The following is a 21,955-nucleotide window of genomic DNA, read 5'->3' on the forward strand; positions in this document are numbered from 1 at the left end:
AAAAAGTGTTAACTACGACAAGCATCAACACAACTTATCAGTGTCAATTTCCATTTCATTTGTTGCACAAGTATATATTTTAAATATCAGAAACTTGCACACTAAAGTATTTCATAGAAAAACTTTATTTTGAAAACTTTCACACGTCATGGTTTGAATTGTTGAACAATACGATGGAGACATAAAAACATGAATTTAAAACCAATATATAAAAAAAACAACTTGAAATTTGGAAAATAAATTTATTTTCTGAAATGGTACAAAATTAGTGGTAATTCCTATATTTTAGTGCTTGCATTGTGGTCATTTGGAGGATGCAGTTTCTGGTCAATCCATGAACAAATTCGGAGGGACACTATTATAAATATTTTTTCAGTTTAACTTTTAAAACAAATTACAGCAAACCATGTACAGATGAATTGTAAAGAGAAAATACAGCAAAAAAAAAAAAACACAAACATTCCACACTTATTTAGTACAATTTGATAAACTCTGATTAGCTGCTGGTTATTTACAGTCCATTTAATTTGAATATTACGAGGTTATTACGAAATTTGATATTCTGTTATACTCTCTTGCCACAATGTTGTTGCATCCGATGTAAGCAAAGGAAAAAGGTATGAATGTGATGTAAATATGAAGAACGTATTCCAAATAATAACATTTGAATGTGTATCAATAACATTTCATGGACGAATGAATTACAAAACCTTTGTTAAGTGACCATCTCTATCTAAAGACCCAGGTCCATAGAGACCACCATCAGGCAGTCTTGTGACTTAATGTATAAAGGTATGTATGTGACCACGCATTCAGCAATATTTTTTGCCGATTTACCTTTCTTTACAAATGAAAACATTAATTTCATTTTTAAAACAATTTTTAATTTCCACAAGTCAAACCTATTTGACTTTGAACAGCTCAAATAAATTTCTTTTTCTGTTGTTGCAACAGTACCATCTCATATTCAAAAATCAGCATAAATATCACTTGTATATAATGACCATTCTAATAGAGTCCCTTGGGTGGTCAATATACACAGGTTTGACTGTACGTTTCGATGTCAGATGCATAATAATAAATATTTTGTCATGGTATGGTGCCATAAAGTTTTCACTGAACGAAAAGTATATGCACCACCAGAGCAAATTTTATATACAGTATTTTTTCTATTAGAAGTTCACGTAAGCCTAAAATAAGAAAAAACTTGTAGAGTGATCAAGAAATCCTGCTGCATTTAACATGGTATTTACGCAAGTGTATGGACTTCGTATTGAGCAAATATGTTATCTATATATGATTTTTTTTAAAAGCGATTTAGCATGATTATTGAAAAACTTAAATTTGGAATTTAATAATGCAGGTGTTTGTTTACACAAGGCATTTGTCAAATATTCGCTGAAATTTTACAACTTCCTGATTTTTTCAGAACGCAAATCAAATTGCATTTGAATGTAAATTAAATATTCATCTGAACGGAAAATTATCATACAAAACCAATATCTACGACTTATGTATCTTACAATCAGTAACATAGGGTGCCTTAGCAACAACCAGACACCTTAGCTGTTTGATATTTAATCCCCTTTCTGATTGGTTGATGACAATCCATAGGGAAATAAACAACTGTAAAGTGGGCAGTTTAATCCACATATGGAGCTGCGATATCACAGAAATACTTTTTAAGTAATTATAGAATTTACCACACTATTAAGAATATAAGTACAGACAATTAGATAGTCTCTAACAACAAATTTTTCACATATATACTGGCCACCCCCCCCCCCCCCCCGATCCTTCCCTGGCATCTCGACATCTTTGTTTTGCAAGCTATGTCAAAAAAGCCAAATATTACGGTATATTATTACTGTACATGGTAATCAGCAGTTTCAGAATTTTTTTTCTCAGTGAAAACTACAAGAAATGCATTTATAGCATTTAAAAACTGCTGCCTGTCACCCTTCCTGGCTTATCAAGTTTATGGTGTTCGGTGTTGCTATGATACAATATAAGGAATAGTGATTTTTACTGAGGAGGCAACGTTCTCTCCAGCAGTTGCACGTCCCATTTTATAAATATTAAGTCAATTTACAATTTACAAAATCTTAGAATTCTCCAAATTTTACAACTCATCAGTATCCTTAAACCTTTGAGCACTAAAGTCAACTTGTGTCACCATTCACAAAATAGTTCTATATACCGTCTGTGCATATTAATTAGGTAATTTGCATATCATTAATTATTTGAGCATCAAAGTCAATTTTTGTCACTATTAACAAAATAGTTCTATATACCATCTGTGCATAATAATTAGGTAATTTGCATATCATTAACCATTTGAGCACCAAAGCCAACTTTTTCACCATTCACAAATTTCAAACTCACATAATTTTTTTCATTATTTTTCATAAATTTTGATCAAAACTTGTAGCCAATAGGAAAATACTTCCATTTGGTTAAAAAAAAATACATAAAAACAGGACAGATTTTGGTGCTCAAAGGGTTAATATGATATGCATGATCGGTTGTTTTACAAAAAAAAGTTAATCTGAGTGTAAATGTTCTCACAAGAGAAAGGTCATCGTAAAACAAACTTGGCTTGGACAAGGCTCTGTAGATGGTGAATTCACATAAGAGATGATTTCATGTTAACAGCGAGGTGCTTACGGATTCTCTCCAACACCAGGTGGAAATTCTGTTTAAACAGTTTATCATTACTGAGATCAATCTGCACAGTTCTAGCCAGCATCTTCTTAATACCGGGCTGCGCTGTATCGGGCGGCCATGCGACAAATCGCAGCATTATCGGAACTATCGGTTTATTCAGATACTCGGCTAGTGAGAGATCCTTAATACAATTATCAGATTGGATGTACCGTGGAGTGATACAGCATAAAACCACGGCTGACGATTTCATGTTGCGTTGTATATTCAGCTGTAGCGTTTCTGTAACACTCCCGTCCATCTGACTGGTAGTTGAACTTCGTGAGCTGACGCTGCTATGTCCACGCTGTGCCATGGTAGGGCTAATATCGGCCCAGCACGGCAAGCCATTAGATTCTAATATTCTCCTAATCTCCAACACCTTGGTTTGCATGTCCCACTGGTAACTGATGAAAACCTTAGGTTCTGGTAGCTCTTCTCCAAAAGAAAGCGTAGCTGCTATGAAAAAGATGAAATCATATCAACATCACAATATTATAGATGTCAATTTCATATCAGTTATTGGGATTGGAGATATATGTCTGCTCCATTTGAAATACAACACTGATAGTGGAGCACATTTAAACCAAAAATGTATTATATGCTAGATCATTATGACTTATTTTGATCATAGACACACCTCATTTACATATAAAGTACATGCATTACACATACAAATGTACTACTGTTTTTATTTGAAAGATCGCCCTGGGATGTTTTCACATCCATGCCTGACAGATCGGCTTTCTCATACAGTAATTTCAGTCTACACTTGGTACTATTCAATCTTTTTTACGCATGACTGAACGTAACTACAGGTATGTGGCAAAGGAAAACCAAGTGCATATAGATTGTAACATTTCCTCGGTCAGCTTGAATGACTTTGACTCCATGCCATATATGGATGCCATGAGTGACAGGATGCGTGAATTCACTTTTTTGATTGGATAGCATGTCAAAATTATTGTTACAACGAACTTGCATTATATATTTTTGAGGGAAAACAAAGAGTACAGGTACCTAATCTGTTTGATGTTCATCATGAGCATAACTTGGATGAATCAGCGTTATTTTTGTCAGTATTTACTGTGGAATACTTTATTTTTGCTGGAATTAATTTTCGCTGAAAAGGCTTTTTAGGCATTTTTTATGGAATTTATTTACACTGATTTTTAATGAGTAGAATGTGAAATATAGGAAAAAAAGTATATTCGCTGGATTTTATTTTCACGGTATCATCCCTTCAGCGAAAATAGCGAAAATAAATTCCAAGCGAAAATAAAGTATTCTACAGTATTTGTTTTTACAGCTTGAATATATCGCCAAGGTGCTGAAACATCACGGGTGGATCATGGGTGATCTTTTGCAGTGGGATGAGTTTCAGACAAATATAATGGTAATTCAATATATGTACCCAAACTCGTCTGACTAACCACCCATCCCCCCAACTTTTGGGGCATTTCTATTTTAGGGTTCACGTTTAGCTAAGTGCCAATCTCTGCCAAATTTGACTGTCTAGTCATAAAACGTGCTCAGTGAATATTGTTTGACTTTTCCGCATACACATGTTATTGCAAAGTGCTCGCTATTAATATTATATTGTGCTTTTTTTGGAACCAGAGGGTTATTTTAATATGTAAATTCACCCAGTTTGATGTGAACTGTTCACATTTCTACTGTCTATATTTAGTCTAAGCTAATGGGTCCTTTTCTTTTTTGGAGGGGGTAAATAAAGAGTGTTGTAAATTTAGATTTCAATATCTATAACTGTAGCGTTTTTCGCAGTACAAATCTGTAAAATTTTGAGAAAATGCAAAAAACGTAAGCCATATGTAACAAAGACAAGTTGATGCAATGCACATACCCTGTGAGGTTGCCAGTACTTGTAGAGGTTTCAAGCCTTCCGCCATTCTGTTCAGATATGCTTGTTCGAGTACCACACCCGGTACTTTGCGCAGCGGTTTGATTTGATGTTCAAGTACGTCCATGCTCTCGGCGTACATCTTCGTTTCAAAATCGATGGCAGGACATTCACCTAGCAGTGGATAAATAGAATAAATGTTAGTCTTTTAATCACCAGTTACCTCAAATTTTGTCTGTTGGCTCCAAAATCAAGGTTTATTTCCAAAATATTGAAGAATACAAGAAAAAAGTGCAGAAAAAATTGGGCGAGAAAGTCAGGTGATAACAAGCCATGCATGGCACAGTCCCCGTTAGTTATCAAATTTAAGATATATAGTTTTGTTTAAGGTAATATAGCTGGAATATAACCATGTCAGGAATATGATTTTTTAACATTAAAATCAGCATTCAAAATCAGCCATTGTGAATACATGTATATATATAACATGATGTATAACGAATATAAAATTTAAATATAATAAGTCAAAGCATTTATAAGATATGGCTCTAGAAGCCCAATCATTAAAACAAAATGGCCGCCAGTCAGCCATTTTGAATCCAATCTGAAAAATATAATGACGAGCATCAGGAACCCGTAATGTATGTATCAAGTTTGAACGAAATCCACCCATAAATGCTTGATATTTGATGATTTTTTAGCACAAAAATGACCACCATTCAGCCATTTTGAATAGGATAGTCAAACCAATATATCTGTTTATCTATGTCTAGAAGCCCATTCATTAAAACAAAATGGCCGCGAGACAGCCATTTTGAATCCGATCTGAAAAATAAATAATGTGCATCAGGAACCTGTAATGTCTAATATATGTACCAAGTTTGAACAAAATCCATCCATAAATGCCAGAAATGCTTGATATTTGATGACTGTTTAGCACAAAAAAGGCCACCATTTGACCATTTTGAATAGGATCGTCAAACCAATACAGTAAAACCTGTCAAAACCGACCTCTGGATAAACCGACCTACTGTCAGAACCGACCGATTTATGTAGTCCCGAAATTTCTCCATAGACACCTATGTTAAAACAACCTGTGAAATCCGACCATCCGACTTATTTAGCAAGTTGCAGAGCCACAAACACAGTGTAGCGTTGATGAATACCTCCACTTTGATGAACGTATACCGACTGAAGCAATGTATGACGGCGATTGGGAGCAACAGATTGTTAAGAATTTTATTGCAGACAAAGAAAACTATGAATCTACAGACAACGATGACATAAATTGCAACAACAGTCAAATTATCAACCCCCACAACAGCAGTGACTTGACGTGTGGCGATGTGCTAGACATGTTGACGAGATTACAAAACTTCAATTACTTGACAGATATCCAAAATTTCATAATTCAAACGGAAAACAAAATTGTTGAAAAAAGATGTTCTTTAAAGCAGTCAAAACTTGATGATTTTTTTACATCGTAATTTGATTCATTGACTTAACAGCAAAATCGACTGTCTGCATAAATTATGATAATTACTTGTAGCTCTCGTGAACTTACGTTGTGATGTCATTCAAAATAGACGCCTTCAGTTACGATACGCAATACTTACCCGGTCTGTTCCAACAGTTATTTTAATGTTTATTGATTTCATGTACATACCATAATATTCTTGTCTTGTTTGGTAAATTATTTTATTGAAACAATACAATAAATGTAAATACATGTATAATCACCGGAGGCAAACTCCGGTGTCTTTCATTTGTTCCATGTTTACAGCACATGTAATTGTTGTTTCAATCGAAGTCACGCCCACCCTGAATAAACCGACTCCCTCTGAAAACCGACCATAGATCCCAGTCCCATTCATGGTCGGTTTTGACAGGTTTTACTGTATATCTGTCTATCTATGACATGATGTATAATGAAGATTTAAAATTTGAACATAATCAGTGAAAGCAAGTCAGAGATATGGCAGGAGAACCACATTCATTAAAACAAAATGGCCGCCAGTCGGCCATTTTGAATCTTATCTGAAAAACAAAATTATTTGCATCAAGGTCCCATAATGTCTAATGTATATACCAAGTTTGAACAAAATCAATCTGTAAACAGCCGAGAAATGGTTGATTTTTAGGATTTTTTAGCACAAAAATGGCCGCCATTTGGCCATCTTGAATCAGATCGTAAAACAAAATGATGTGCATCAAGGTTCTATAATGTCTAATGTAATGTATATACCAAGTTTGAACAAAATCCATCTGTAAACGGCCGAGAAATGCTTGATTTTGATGATTTTTAGCACAAAAATGGCCGCCATTCAGCCACCTTGAATCAGATTGTGTAACAAATTGACATGCATATGTATAATATCATGTATTATGTATGTGTGAAGTTTGATTGTGATTGGTCCAGGGATTTCTAAGATACAGGTCCAGACGCACGCACACACGCACGGACACACGGAGGTCAAAACATAAGTCCCCGTTTTCGGACTGCGTCCGAACGGGGACTAAAAAGGTTAAACGCCATGAATGCTAAAGTCAGCATTGGTCACTTCTCATTCACCTAAACCTGTATATGTTTTTCAATATAAATTATTTTTAAAATCTGTGGCCAATAAAAATTTTAAAATCTGTGGCCAATAAAAAAATCTGACAATTAGGATTAAGATGAAAAAAAAATTAGACAAAAAATTATTTATTATATTTTTCTGCACTCCTACCATTAATTAATATAGGTTGAAATTTGGAAAACGTTTCACAAAAATAACACAAGAGGGCACTCAAAAGTTTAAAGAGGGCGCTGTTTAGGAAGAAAACTAGTCAACCATGAGTCACGTTGCGAGAGGACATTGTTGCTTGTAATATATTAATTATTAAATACGTGCTCTATATATAAAAACACTCCAGGTTTCCATTTCCTGCTAAATGGGAAACGATAACAATTGATTACGAGAAAGGTTGGAAATTAAAAAAATAACACGACGTTTACCCAACACGGCTTTCACAGAAGGCCTCAACTTTGGCCACACATTCTTGAACATTGCAGTAACCAAGGTTTTTCCCAGCCAATCAGCGAATAGCACCTCATGGAAGACAAATGGAGATGATGCAGCCGCTTCGGTCAGAACAACAATGACATGCTTGGCTGTTGCAACGTGGGGGCCGTTGACTTGTAGAAACTCGTCTTTTGACTGACCCAGCTTCTCATGTGACAGTACCTGCAATGCATTATGGGTGAAATTAGTTGTCAGTCAAGAATAAGTACAGTCTATATATGTAAAAATTACCTGTCTATAGTGACCACACATTTAGGCAGTCCCAAGGCATAACGTATGATCAACCTGTGTATAAAAACCATCTGGCTTATGAGACAATACGTTCAGCATTATCTTTGTAGTTTAGCCTTGCAATTTGGTTCAGGGACCAAAATAATAATTAGCATTCTGTTTATAACAGAATTTTGCATTCCTGAAAAGCCATACTAATCAACTCAAATTGTTCCAACAAGTACTATTTTATGTATTATATAAATGTACAAGTTGATGATCCATTAAAAAATAAAGTCTATATAAAGACCATTTTGAATAAGTCCCTTGAATGGTAGCTATACGCAGGTTTGACTGTTACAACATAATGTTAATATTAAAATATTATTATTATGATAAATTATGGAATATTAATTTTTTGAAGATTGTACAAATTTCATATTCAACGTTCCATAATTATGTAGCATGTGTGGAGAAGGAGAGATGGTGAATGTAATGCCATAACAATAGTCGCAGAAGGTGACTACACAGAGGTCAATGGTTCTTTGATTTAGTAAACCTGTGCAGTAAACAATTCAACTATAAATCCCAAGTAATACTGAGTAAAGCCAGAAGTCACCAATGCATGACATATCTAAGCCGAACTCAGGCGTGACCTCTGTAACGTGTCTAACAATGCAGAATCATTTGGTAGTAGACACTTCCTGGAAACCATAAAACAAACAAATACAACCCACATGCATCAAAAGATGATAATTTAACAGTCACGGCGACGCTAGAAACACTATATCGGTGGAGCCGATCAGCATGCAAAGTTACGGCGGTGTGGTGTTACTAGTAGCATACTTTGCGTCAGGTTTACTGATAAACGTGGAAATAAATGAGGTCAAATTAGCGACTAAAAAACTTTATAGTATACAGCTCATCAAAAAATCAAAGCTGGAGTGGAACAACATGCTATTACTTCAGTACTGGGTAGATATAATTAAATACACAATACCATCGACGTGATATAACTTCGGTAGATATACTTAGCTACGCATTACTGAACATGCAAGTTTTGACAATACTGTAGCTGTGTATGCCCGAATACTATACATATATACACGTACCTATAGCTCAATATTAGTATACTTAATGAACCATAATTTTTCAAGTGCAACTTTTAGTGCAAAGTTTTGAACTAATGATTTCTTTTCAAATTCTGAAGCAAACAGACAGGATTCCCTGTTGCATGCATGTCTGGAGAGCATGCAGTTATGTAGTATTGTCTGCAAAACATTCAATACTACTGCCACTGTTTTCTAAGAGGCAAAAATAATTTCTGGGTCATTGATATTTTTTACCCTAGCAACAGGTGTTACTATGGCATATGAGTATCATAGTGTACATGTAATTATAATGACAATCACAGTATGCTGCATGTTTATTCAGTATTATGACCAAATTGACACTCCAAGGATACCAGAGTATGACATCATAATTTGGTACTGTAAAATGACTAATTTTCACTGGGTTTAAATTTCACTGATTTACCATTTCAGGCATATTCAGTGGGTTTTAAATTCACGGTTTTATCATTTAGATAATGTGTTCTATGCTAAATTTTACATATTCACTGTGTTTTAATTTAGCACATTATTCCAGTCAGCGAAATAAGCTAAATTAAAACCCAGTGAATAATTACCCCTTTTACAGTATTTTGGGGCTTTCGCAAATACATGAACGTAATGTAATGGTAGACATGTATAAAGACACTCTCTTTAATACTAGAAATGTACAAGGGGTATCCAAATTAAAAATATTTTGTATAAACTTGCATTAAGACTGGAAGAGGGCGGTCAATGTAGTATATATCAGCACAATGGTGACATGAAAATTGGTTTTAATTTCTACCAAACCAAAATAAAGTCGGTAGGCTTTAACTGGATTGTAAAAATGCATACACAATGTACATCTAAGGCCAGACTGTTATTATCCCTTGTTTCGCAAACCCACCGAATGAACGTGAGCCAAAAATGAAATAAAAATAAAATTTTATTTCAGCGTAATTTCTCGCGCCCGCCGACTTGCAAAAAAAATATTATTTTTATCTTCATTTTTTTACCGCCTGCCGCATAACAAATCCAAGTTGCATTTTTGTGGGAGTATCATGATCAAAGTACCGAAGTCTCGCTCAGATGAGAAACAAGGTTATACATGGAATAAAATGTTATTTCATTTCTTCTCTCCGATCAATGATCTCACTTACAATTCTTTGAGAATCACACAAATCTAATGGGAAAAAAAGAATTTATTTTATTTTTTTCCGCCCTCCTCAAAAAAATTGCCTTATAAAAACTCGAGAAACAAGAACTAAAAAAAGTCTGGCCTAAGAGAGGATTTTTGTTGAACTTCTACAAGATGTTATGCGTAAAAACATCTGTCATAAAAATCGAATGATTTGATTTTGAACTTGAATTTGTTTTACTATAGTTCAATGTCAAAATACTGATCATGGTGTGGATATTCCCTTTTGTGTTTGTCAAAACTTTATGTTTTACTGCCACTACGACCTGTTTCTCAAGTTTTTTTTTAGTTTTTTATTTACAGCTTATTGTTTAAAAAAGGACAGTGGTCATTGTTTGTTTTTGATAAATGCATTGAATTCCCCACAATCTATACATGCATATTGCACTGTATGTTACTAGTATGTATGTGAGTTTTGATCTGGGTGAAATGAACACAGTGCTTATAGGTTCATGTACTTTAATACATGTATAAAACTTAGCACCATCTACTGTAAAGGGATTAATTATTCACTGGGTTTTAATTTTGCTTATTTCGCTAAATTAAAACCCAGTGAATATGTAAAATTTAGCATAGAACACATTATCTAAATGATAAAACCGTGAATTTAAAACCCACTGAATATGCCTGAAATGGTAAATCAGTGAAATTTAAACAGAGTCAAAAATTAGTCATTTTACAGTATTTTCATATTGGTATGTACCGGTAATCCACACACATGTGTGGCAACGCTCTTTAATAACAAATTTTATAAATATTTGACTGAAAAATAATCATTCAACAGTACTAAATGTCCTGTCCAGGTAAGCCTTCAAATTACAGATGGTCAGTTTTATCAACATAGAAACTCTCTTCTGTATTAAACCTGGAATTACAGTTAATTGTGATATACGAGCGAAGTATACGTTCTCAGGTGCACGTAGAGTTTCTCTTTTCTCACAATGATTCATGCTGACTGTTTCTAAGGAAATGTAGTGTTGGTTGCATAGCAACACATCTGCGTTGCAAATCACAGAGTAAAAAATTGAGCTACTTAATAATCAAACTCGTCTTTTATGGATTAAGAATTGTTTGTTTTAGTCACAAAGGATTTAGTGTTAATTGGGTCATGATGATAAATGGATATTTTCGTTGAAAGGGTTGTGGTCGTCATGCGCGAGTTCAACAATCTTGTAAATAAACAAGGTAATTTACATGCAATGTACATCACTATGGCTCCCATATACACTCCACGGCGTAACGGCCATTAACCTTTATCAATGTTTTAAGCAGCAGAACAATAAAAAAATACAAGTTCATTGTATCATCAACGTCACTGATGTTCACTATAAAAGTTCACTTTGTGAATATATCATTCACCCTGCACTTAACACTAACAGTACAATTGTAAACCAATGTAGCTGCAAAAATCTTCAAGAACTAATCAAGGCCATTAATTGTAGCGTTGCCATGTTCAATGGTATCTCTAATCTCAAGAAAATAGACGCGGTGTTACAAAGGATAAAGGGGCGCCACTACAAGAAAAATTACAGAGTATCTTACACATAGTGAATAGGTAGTCCATTATGTGAGCAATTTCGAAATGTGTTACAGTCAATTCCAAAATAAATCGCTTGGATTAATAACGCTGGGTACACACAAGCGGTGCATGGATAACGAGTCAAAGAGCAAAGTCTATTTAGTTTAAAGTCACAGGGAAAAAAGCCACAGAATAAAAACTGCATCCTACAATCTATGCAATGATCCCTTGCCCAACTACTGGATTGATTGATCAGATGGGTAGGTAATATATTTATAACCAAAACTTGCATAACTACATAATATAATATATTGGGGTAAATAACAAGAAATTGTTAACTTCACCTTGATTCAAGAGTATCATTGTATGACACTAGGATTTTTTTTAGTAAGATGGATAACAATTCACCATAAAGTTAAATACTTTTTAATTATTTTTTGGAAAATTTAAAAAAAAATCAGCATTATGACCACAAGTGCTCAAATGATGCAATAAGACACCTCACTGCTGTTTCAAAAAATGTTTGAAAAGTTTAAATAAACATTACAGTTTTGCAGAATGTGGAACCAACAACGCTGAACTGTTTATAGTACAATGGCATTCCTTCACCAGCAAACTAAAAGACACACTCAAGACTTTTCAACTCAGAAGACATTTCTCATTTTAAACATCCTTTTCATAATCCCCAGACAAGAAAATTACAATACGAGCGGGTCAAAGCACGCCACTTGAAAGGTCCATTGTAAAGAATACGGCAACAATGGTACATGCAATCGTGCACCCCTACTAAGCAGATAGTTAATAAATTCAGATACGCAGTTTGGGAGACGACTCACCTTATGACCATGTAATAATGACGTGTTGAATTAAAAGCGCAACAGACAATAAAAGTTTACAAGGCACCGTGCCACTTGAAGCCTGGCTTTGTTGTACAAACAACAAATGCCAATCATGTCACTATTAACCGTGTGTGAATGAAAATTTGACGTTTTTGATTTTACCAATCAGCTGAATACTGTAAAATGATTAATTTTCACTGGGTTTAAATTTCACTGATTTAGCATTTCATGCATATTCAGTGGGTTTTAAATTCATGGTTTTATCATTTAGATAATGTGTTCTACACTCAATTTTAAATATTCACTGGGTTTAAATTTATCGCATATTCCAGTCAGCGAAATAAGCAAAATTAAAACCCAGTGAATAATTAACCTTTTGACAGTACTTAATTTTATCTTCAACATAAACGTAGCAATATTAAAGTTAGATGCACCAATATCAAAGCTAACCACAGAAATATAGTATTTGCTGTTATACCGTAATAATGTTTTAACAGAGACGCATTGTAAGCCAAAACTGTTGACTCAAGTACACAACATCCACAATTTCAAACCGAGGAGACCAACACAATTTTATAACATTTGCTATGAGCAACTCACAGTAATATGGTAATAATTATGCAGGGTTTGAACCTCTCAGAGACATCAAAAGCAATTGTCTCAACTCGTTGCGTTTTTGGAGTCCCGGCAATTTCGAGTCCCGATTGTGTTAGTACTAACTCTGTAAGAAGAATATTTACGTACATTGCAAAGTACATTTGCCCCTTAAGCAAATAATTTATATTTGTTTTAATTTTAATCTGGACTTAATCTTAAGGATTCCAAATGCTGCAAATGATAATCACACCAGAAAACAAGTCTATTCTATAGTATTTCTATGCACATTTCATCAGAGAAAAATTTGTCAAATGCAATTGAATAATGATGCACAAAACCGCAGTGAACAGACAGTTTTAATAAACGAGGGACAAACAGAACATCTGTGTTGCTGTCAGTAGGGAATTGAAGCTCAAGTCCCTTCAAGCAGCCATGGACGAAAACTCGTTGGGTCAGAAAACTTGAATGATTTTCCATCTGAAGTCACAGGCAACAATGATATCAATGGCTGCCTTTCAGAATGTGGAATTGAGCAAAATAAATCCCAAGTTGATTGGATCTAAAGCCGCTATGAAACTTGAAGTACTAGTATGTTTGAGTAAACAACATAACATATACATGTAACAACAACATATTTACTTTGCTGTTTTGTAAAGATGATTTTAATGATGGATATTCAGTCACATTCAAGTTCAGACAACAAATGCTGTCACAAATTTAATTATGTGTATATAAACAAAAACGATATAAAAAAAATATCTTAAACTAAGAAACGCTGATTTTAAAATTCCCAAGACAATAAATTCCCAGACCCCAACCACCTGTTGATGAAAATACTGTAAACGTATTAATTATTCACTTAATTTGGCTATTTTTGCTGTTAAGTAAAATTGGCTAAATTAAATCCACATGAATATGTCAAAGAACAATAGCACTCATTGTTTTCCTGCAAAGTTTGAGAACTTGAAATCCAGTGAAATTGCTCAAAACATCGAAATAGTGAAATTAAATGCCAGTGAAAATAAATGGTTTTACAGTATCATATTGTAGTAACACACTTCTAAATTTAGCTTTAAAAATATAACTAACGAGTAATAAAAACAACTATATTTTAGTTCAAGTTATTTCGTTCACTCAATTCAATTCCCTGATTGGAAGCCAGCACATTCACGATAACCTTTCGCACACGTTATCAGTACGATTCAGATTCAATAAAAAAAGTAACCTTCATTCTCTTTTGTTAGCAATGGACACAAAGTGAAATTGAACGTGTTAACACAAACACAAGTAGAAATCAAATACGTTCATTTGCTTTTCAGCAAAACTGGCAAAATGAAGTCTATTGTTACAACAAGTTGGGATGTTTACATGGAAACACCATACCAACGCAAACTTTCTCTAACGTTGAATACACTACCAGTAGCGTGTCGACATACACTTAGCTGAAATGTAGCGCCAAGGTGTAAACAACCGTGTTTTGAGTTACAATCAGAATGACTCAGCTTATGGGGTACTGATTTATTGCAAAGGAAAACGACGAGCCGTCAATTCAGGAAGAGTTGTTCATTTCAAACACAATGTCATGTTTATTCAATGCCTACAAAGCAACAATGCTACAACGTACCGTAGTGAAAAAATTCTCATTCAATTTATACTGCACATCGAAATATGATGCAAACCAATTTGCTCGTTCCCCTTCACCACAATACTATCAAATAGCAAAACGGGCGAATAAACATTTATTTGCGTCACAAAGAATAACATAGTAAATTTAATGGCTTTGACCATTATACTTTGGTTGGAAGTCGTCAGTTTTTATGGAGAAATGCACAATAGGAAGTCGTACAAGTGCCGCTAATTAAAAATTGAGCTACATTACAGTGGGTAGAAAAACACGAGTGTTTCACCACTTGACCTCCGATTACACATTCACTCCTTAGACTTGAGCATGAATTTACAAGTCCAGGGTGAATTTTAGACTCCTCTCCTCATAATTGCAATAATTAATCTAATAATCATAATAATTAACCAGCAAAAACATTGGAGCAACATTTTATAAGCATGCAATCTGACTTCGATAGTTCTGTTAAAAATCTATTGGAATTTACGTTCTCCACTTACGACAGGTGGGGTTTCTATAACTTCCGAACCCAGATTGTTCGTACCACCCGCTACATTACATGTAAATTTCTAGATCATCTGATTGGTTACTCTGACATTAAGGCTAGCTACTAAAGTAGGTGATATAAATGTATTCTATTACACATATAGATATACTATACTAGGACAAATCTGAGCCGTTTTTTTACTGTATTAAATTTTTTTTCCCCTTGGAATTCAAACAAAAACAATTTAGCAAGCTGCGAATCATTTATAGAGAAACATTTCTTTCAACTGTATTCCAGATTCTCCCAATAAATGAAAAGTATTGATTATACAGTAGTAAAAAAGGGGACATTCACCCACTCTAATTAGCCAACTGACAAGTTAGTTGCTTTGACTAAAATGTATTTTAGTTTCAATTATTTGGAATTAATTTAATTTTTACGACAAACAAAATGTTAAGTTTAATCTATTGAGCATTAAAGTAAAATTGTCACTATTCACAAAACGAAACCCGTCATTTAAAAAAAAAAATGTTTTTACCAAGATATGTAGGTAACATCAAATTAAGTCTACTTGGTTCAAAATAAATGAAAAAATTCTAGAAAAATTCAGAAAAGTTTTCAAGATTGTGTTGAAAAAATTTATGGTGTTCATAAGGTTAAGCACCTTGACACCAATATGTCATGCACTGCCCATAATACAGAATAAAACTTGTAAGGCATCCAGCGTTAATTTAATAATTGCCGTCCAGTTTCACTAAATCATTCACAATAAAATTTAATTTTGCTAAATTAAATTCAACAGAATTTTCTATCAATCTATCATTTTAAAACCCAGTGATTATACATGTACCCCAAATATTGAAATTAAACCTTGGTGAAAATCAAATGCTGTTACGATATCCTCAGCAGCATATGTAGGAAACCGTAAACTTCACAATTATTTTGTGAGTGATCACGACACAAGCAATCAAACAGAGATTTGTACCAACCAAATTAATCAAGCTTGGCTGAATGAATTTATTTTACAGGTGAGTGCATTCTACTATACAAGATTTCAAAGAAGCTTGACACTAATATATTGTAGGAGAATTCATCACAAGGTTAAAGTTATAGAAGATTTGATATTGCAGCAGGTTTTAAATTCACTGGTTTTTAAAGAGAACAGCATATTATGTAGTTGAATTTGTATATTCAAGTTGAATATTACAATGTAATTTAATAATGAGAATGCTATTAAAAGTCGAGTTTTGTCACTATTCATAAAACAGACCTGCTTATTTGTTTTCAACTTTCTACAGAAATGTTGATTAAAACTGTTAGAAACTATCATCTATTTGGTCAACATTACAGTAATTAGATAAAACAATACAAAAAGGTAGGATATATTGTAAGCTGGATTTTTTTCATCATGCATCATTTTTAGTTTTTATGTTTAATTTTGTTTACAGTGTGAAAATTCTGGATAATAGATTCAGTTCCATTGAATTCTCATTAACAAAATTTGCGATAGGTAATGAATTTTGAATAGGGTAAGGTGGTACACTAGTATTGATTTTGATTGATTTTTCAATTATATTATATTCAAGTCTATTCATAGTCAATATCAATGATTGAAATCAACATACTGTCTTTGCATACATGTATATCTTAATGCTGTGTGTTGCTAGGCAACATACACCAAAATATACACTAACCAAGTTGTAACCATGGTAACCTACTATGCAATATAAAAGATACTTTGATATTGAAAACATTTGGGTTACAGGTACATTTGTACCAGTTGGCTGTCACTGGGACAGGACTTGATTTTCAAAGTTGTTTACGGAACTCATTTTCGAGGCATGTTGAAAAGGTTTACACTCACTGAAACTGTGTAGTGAAAATTTAAGTATACAAAGGCAGTCAGGTGGGGCATCAAGGCAATGACTCGGTGTCATATTTCAAGCCTTGTTGGCTTTTTTTATTGATTGTTCTTGTCTATATTTTCCCTCAGGTTAGTGATCTGATTAGGGAAAAACAGTGCAAAAGACAGATACGAGATATGCGACTACAATGACAACATTGCTGATGATTTCATTGATAAGAAATCCAAGTTGAAACAAACGCATATTTCTAAAAATATTAATGACACGTTAGCGTGAAAGAAATGACTTCTCTTAGATTGTTCAGTCTACTGTTCCAGCGTGTTGGTACGCTAGTATAGTATGCATCACTCAACGTACAGACGATCACCTGAATTATTTACTTTTCGACAATTAAACCCTAGATATCGAACTATTGATGGGGTTCTGTATTTCTCAGAGCAATTGTAATTGGCTTGCATATGGAAAAAAAGAATTATCGGTATTAGACAGATTATATTATCTGTAATCTAGAGGCTGAAGCAATAAAACTGTTTGGTACGATACATAATTTATAGAGTTCATTATTTATGACCGTGCAGTTGGAAAACAAGTATACTGTGATATGTAAAGGTAAAGGTGCTTACGCAAACATGTCCTTATTTTCAACATGACATACATATTTCTGTCAGATTATGGAACATATATTACAACAAATAAATAGAGTTTTTTTCAAGTTGCATGCACTTTAATCTGAGTTCATTACTCCCAAATTTTGAAAAGTTTATGTCTATGTCAAATTTATGACATCAGTAACTGCAGTTTAATTATTGCTAGAATAATCATTATGTTTCATACAATATAATGTTTAGAGTTTGTAATTTTCTAAAGAGTTGAAAAAAAAAATTTACCACGAGAGGTCGTTTAATAACACAAGAGAGCGATGTAGCCTTAACCCATCCAAGAGTTCACAGAGTAAACAACATTATTCAATAAACCTTTTATCCAGAGGAAACTGGTTAGAGACTTTTACAATTTATTATTTTTTTGCATTGAATAACAATTTTTTTATACCTGAGTGGCTCAACATTGAGCATGCGGAAACTAATCACTGCTGTCACTTACCCTAGAAATAGTTATGGTTTAGCCAAGACTCATTAGATATTTTCATAATTTTAATTATTAATGAATATACCACAAATATACTTTTTCCAATATTTCAGTATAAAAAATGTACAGCATTGGAATACCGTGACCGGTGATTAAATTACCATATGGTTAGCCAATCAAATTAACCTCTGCTCTTATTGAGTTAAAATGTTGCATTGCAACAAATCATTGTTGTGAGTTGTGCTCGAAGTGTCAATAAAATGTTTTTTTAAGTACAAGCAAAGAAACAAACAAATTTGCTGCTTTGCCATGTATGTATATCACAAGATTGGCCAATTACCTGTTTGTAAACTCTCGGTAAACGACATAATCAATTTGTATTGGCCGACAACTACCTCCATTATTAACAATTCTGTTAAGCCTAAAAAGGCAATTAGGAGCTGCATATTATAAGCAATACAATGTTAAAATGTCGCTGAAAGTAGTGAACTGTTTGATTGACGACTAAATATGCCAAGGAAAAGAAATAATATATTTTCATTGTTTCTAATTGGTTAAATGTTTAATATTTTACTCAAAATTGTAAGCACACTACACTAGCTGCACTGTTTATGGATGATTTCACTTGTGTGTTTCTATAATAAGTTTCAACTCTGACATGATTTATTTTGTTAATATGGTACATTGTAAGAGGACCAGCTCTGCAATGCAGCATGAAGACAGGGTAAGGCTTATGTTGGTAAAGTAAACACTTCTGGTTAAAAGGATCTTAAGGGAGGTGAAACGCAAGATGCAAGGTACTCAACTATGGTCAAGGAGGATTTCAATAACTGAAAAGAACCACTATTCAGTTCCTTGACTATGACAGAAAGGAATACGACTTGAAAAAGTTGCTTAGCAAAGGTCAAAGTTCACTTCAATTTGACAATTAAAAAAGTGAATGAGATAGTTTTGAATAGAATATCATAACAGGCTGGGCTATACAGACAGATGACAAATTGTACATGCTGGAGGTGTATTCAATAATAATCAAGTCTGTGTTGTGATCTGCATTGTGTACGAAACTTGGAGAGCATAAATAATGGCCGTCGCATTGAGACCAATGAGTTGTGTGCCTTGTCAGACATCTCAACACTTCACGACACACCCCAGATTAATAGATGTACTTCAGTGTTGGTGTGTTCATTAAAATGATCTGCAGCCCACAAGATCTGTGTTTTCTCAATATGGTTGAACTGAGCCTCCCCCATTCCTGGTCATCACCAGACAAGGAATACAGAACCCCCTGATGAGTTATTTTATAAACCCCTCCATTTGAGAATACTATTTGAGCTAATAATAAAAAAAAGTATGCAAATTAATATTGTTATGCAAATTTGACAGCAGTGCCATCTATGATGTAAAAAAATATGCGTATAAATATTTGATACCTGTAAACCCATATATATGAAGTTCTTTGGAGACCATATTGAAAGCATGCAGCCATACGTCAAAAACACATGTACATAAACGACCACAAATACATACTGTAAAAGCATTATTTATTCACTGGGTTTTAATTTCACTATTTTCACTGACAAGTAAAATCTGCTACAATAAATCCATGTGAACATGTAAAATAACAATAGAACTCATTGTTTCCATGCCCAGTATGTGAACTTAAAACCCAGTGAAATTGCTCAAAGCATTGAAATAGCGAAATTAAATGCCAGTGAAAATAAATGGTTGTACAGTATATAAGTGCATGTAAAGTTGGATTTGTGGATGTTGTTGTGTTAGAAAAGAGAACAATAGAAAGTACAGAAGAACAGGCTCTGATTTCCACTTGATGACCTACCTGTAAATTCTTTTTCCTCAAATCCTGTTTTAAGTTCTGTGCCAATCTTACATCCGTTGGATCGTACACTAAGTACACTGTATCCTGCTTCGCACGGACAGTTCTCGCCCTTAGGTGCCAATTATCAGCAACTTTGTGTTCTTTCTCCAGGATGGCAAGAATCTGTTGAAGGATTTTCTTGCGGACAACTCGACTGTCGACTCCAAGGAAATCCTGCATATCCTGATCATTCATGGACATCAGGAGAAAGCCATCAACTTGATTCTCAGCAAAACTCTGCCGATAGAACTCTCGCACACCGAGATCAAACAGCCATTCCTGTAGGTCGTACTGGCTCCACTGGCATATTTTCTTTTTTTTATACTCCCCGGTAAATTCCTTGGTAGTGTTTGGAAGCAGCGGAGTGTTTATCATAGCAAACTTCTCCAGTTGCTCCATCAAGCTACCTACCACTACTGATGCTTTCTCTGCAATACTACTTTTAACATGAGCTCCTGTTAGATCAACAAGCTCATGCAAAAACTCGTTATACATGCGGGGGATTTCAGTAGGAGTGAACAAAACTATGAAAATCCTTGGGACCACATTTCCTGATCGGACTCTCTCCAGCAAACATCGTCCTTCGTACACGGATACCGGACACTGAAAGTAACTGTCTGACAAGAAACATATAGAGGCTTTGCATCTCTCCACAGCTTCCATTCTTTGAGAAAACCATGCAGGACTGTCTGTATTTTTCTCATCTTTGTCGAACCATATATCCTCACTCAAATTATTTTCTTTAAGTTGTCTAACAGTTTCAGCTACAAACTTTCTCTCCTGAAATCCAGCGTCAGGTGAGTACGAAATATAAATGCATTTTTTCGCCTTCTTGGCCTTACCATGCGCTGGTTTAGGGTTTCCTGGGGCAGTCATCTCCAGCGATCTCTCCATTTTCTTAGCTTCTGTTTTTACGATGTCCTCCATGTTTACTTGTGGTATCTGAATGTGGTCTGAATCGGATGGACGTTTTTTCTTCTTTTTCACTTCTGATCCACCAGTTCTGTTGGTACTCGCGTCTCCGGTTTCGTTCTCGTGGTGGCCATTTTCTTGCGGGTGATCCCGACGATCTGGATTTTCGCCGTCGCTCATCTGTTCTCGATTTATTGCTACGTTACCGTTACGACGAAGGTTCTTCTACTTTTCGGTGCAGGCAATGTTATTATTTTGCTATGAGGGTACAACAGGTGCCTTGTCGACACTTAATACCACGCCGTTTCCTTCGCCTTCAGCTGGATCATGGGGCCGGACAGTCTTGTTGTTAGCGGGCTGTTCCGGACTTCCTTGCGGAATTGCGTAGGCTTTACTGTCAACCGCGGTTCCGTATACTTCCAGATTATCATTCACGGTTCGGTCGTTACCAATGTCGCTTATTTTCGGGACATGGTCACGTTGATTCCGCTACACTACGTAGCGATGTCTAACACTTAGAAACCAAACACAGATATGTTGTCTCATGAATATTCATTTATCAAAGTGGCTGTCACTTACACCATTTTTACTCCAACCGAATGCGCTTGAACAATCTCCTGATAAAGTAATGCGTTCATAGGCACATTTCATCAACTTTACAGAACGATTCGTGTCAGTGTTCACGTAAAATAAATTAAAAACCTCAATTTCTCAGCTCAGTGGCCATACGTATTTCCTTTATTTTCCCCTCTACAGAGAAAATCACTTCCACGCACTAGTAGTGCTGTTCTGTATTTTGTTCAACCTCCTACAAATGGTTTGAAATCTCAGACAAGTCTCGCGGCCATAGGCTACGAGAACTAGACGAGACCTACCAGTGAGACCTATCAGGCGATCCTATTTATAGCTATATGACGTCATAGTTCTTCAGGTGAAGCTTATTTTATGAAGAAATGCCATTCATAGCGACGAACTTTCTCTCGCCGACTTCGTTCACGTTAAAATGAGCAATAAACTCTACTGTA

At 34.6% G+C, this 21,955-nt stretch overlaps 1 protein-coding gene across 2 annotated transcripts; it reads right to left on the reverse strand.

Moving 5' to 3' along the window:
• Nucleotides 1-109: 109 nt before the first annotated feature.
• LOC100370582 (uncharacterized) lies at nucleotides 110-21,754 on the reverse strand. 2 transcript variants are annotated; one of them, XM_078013760.2, is made up of 4 exons: nucleotides 19,980-21,754; nucleotides 7,563-7,791; nucleotides 4,568-4,738; nucleotides 110-3,159 (listed from the first exon to the last, which is right to left on the reverse strand). In XM_078013760.2, exons 1-4 carry the CDS (start codon nucleotides 21,108-21,110, stop codon nucleotides 2,627-2,629), a joined length of 2,064 nt encoding a protein of 687 aa, XP_077869886.1. In that variant the 5' UTR covers nucleotides 21,111-21,754; the 3' UTR covers nucleotides 110-2,626. The 2 variants fall into 2 exon arrangements, with proteins under 2 accessions (XP_077869886.1, XP_002740090.1); XM_002740044.4 differs by having other exon boundaries at nucleotides 110-3,162.
• Nucleotides 21,755-21,955: the final 201 nt, after the last annotated feature.

Source organism: Saccoglossus kowalevskii, chromosome 18, assembly GCF_978046115.1.
Source record: "Saccoglossus kowalevskii chromosome 18, keSacKowa6.1, whole genome shotgun sequence".
In the NCBI taxonomy this organism is placed as follows: domain Eukaryota; kingdom Metazoa; phylum Hemichordata; class Enteropneusta; family Harrimaniidae; genus Saccoglossus; species Saccoglossus kowalevskii.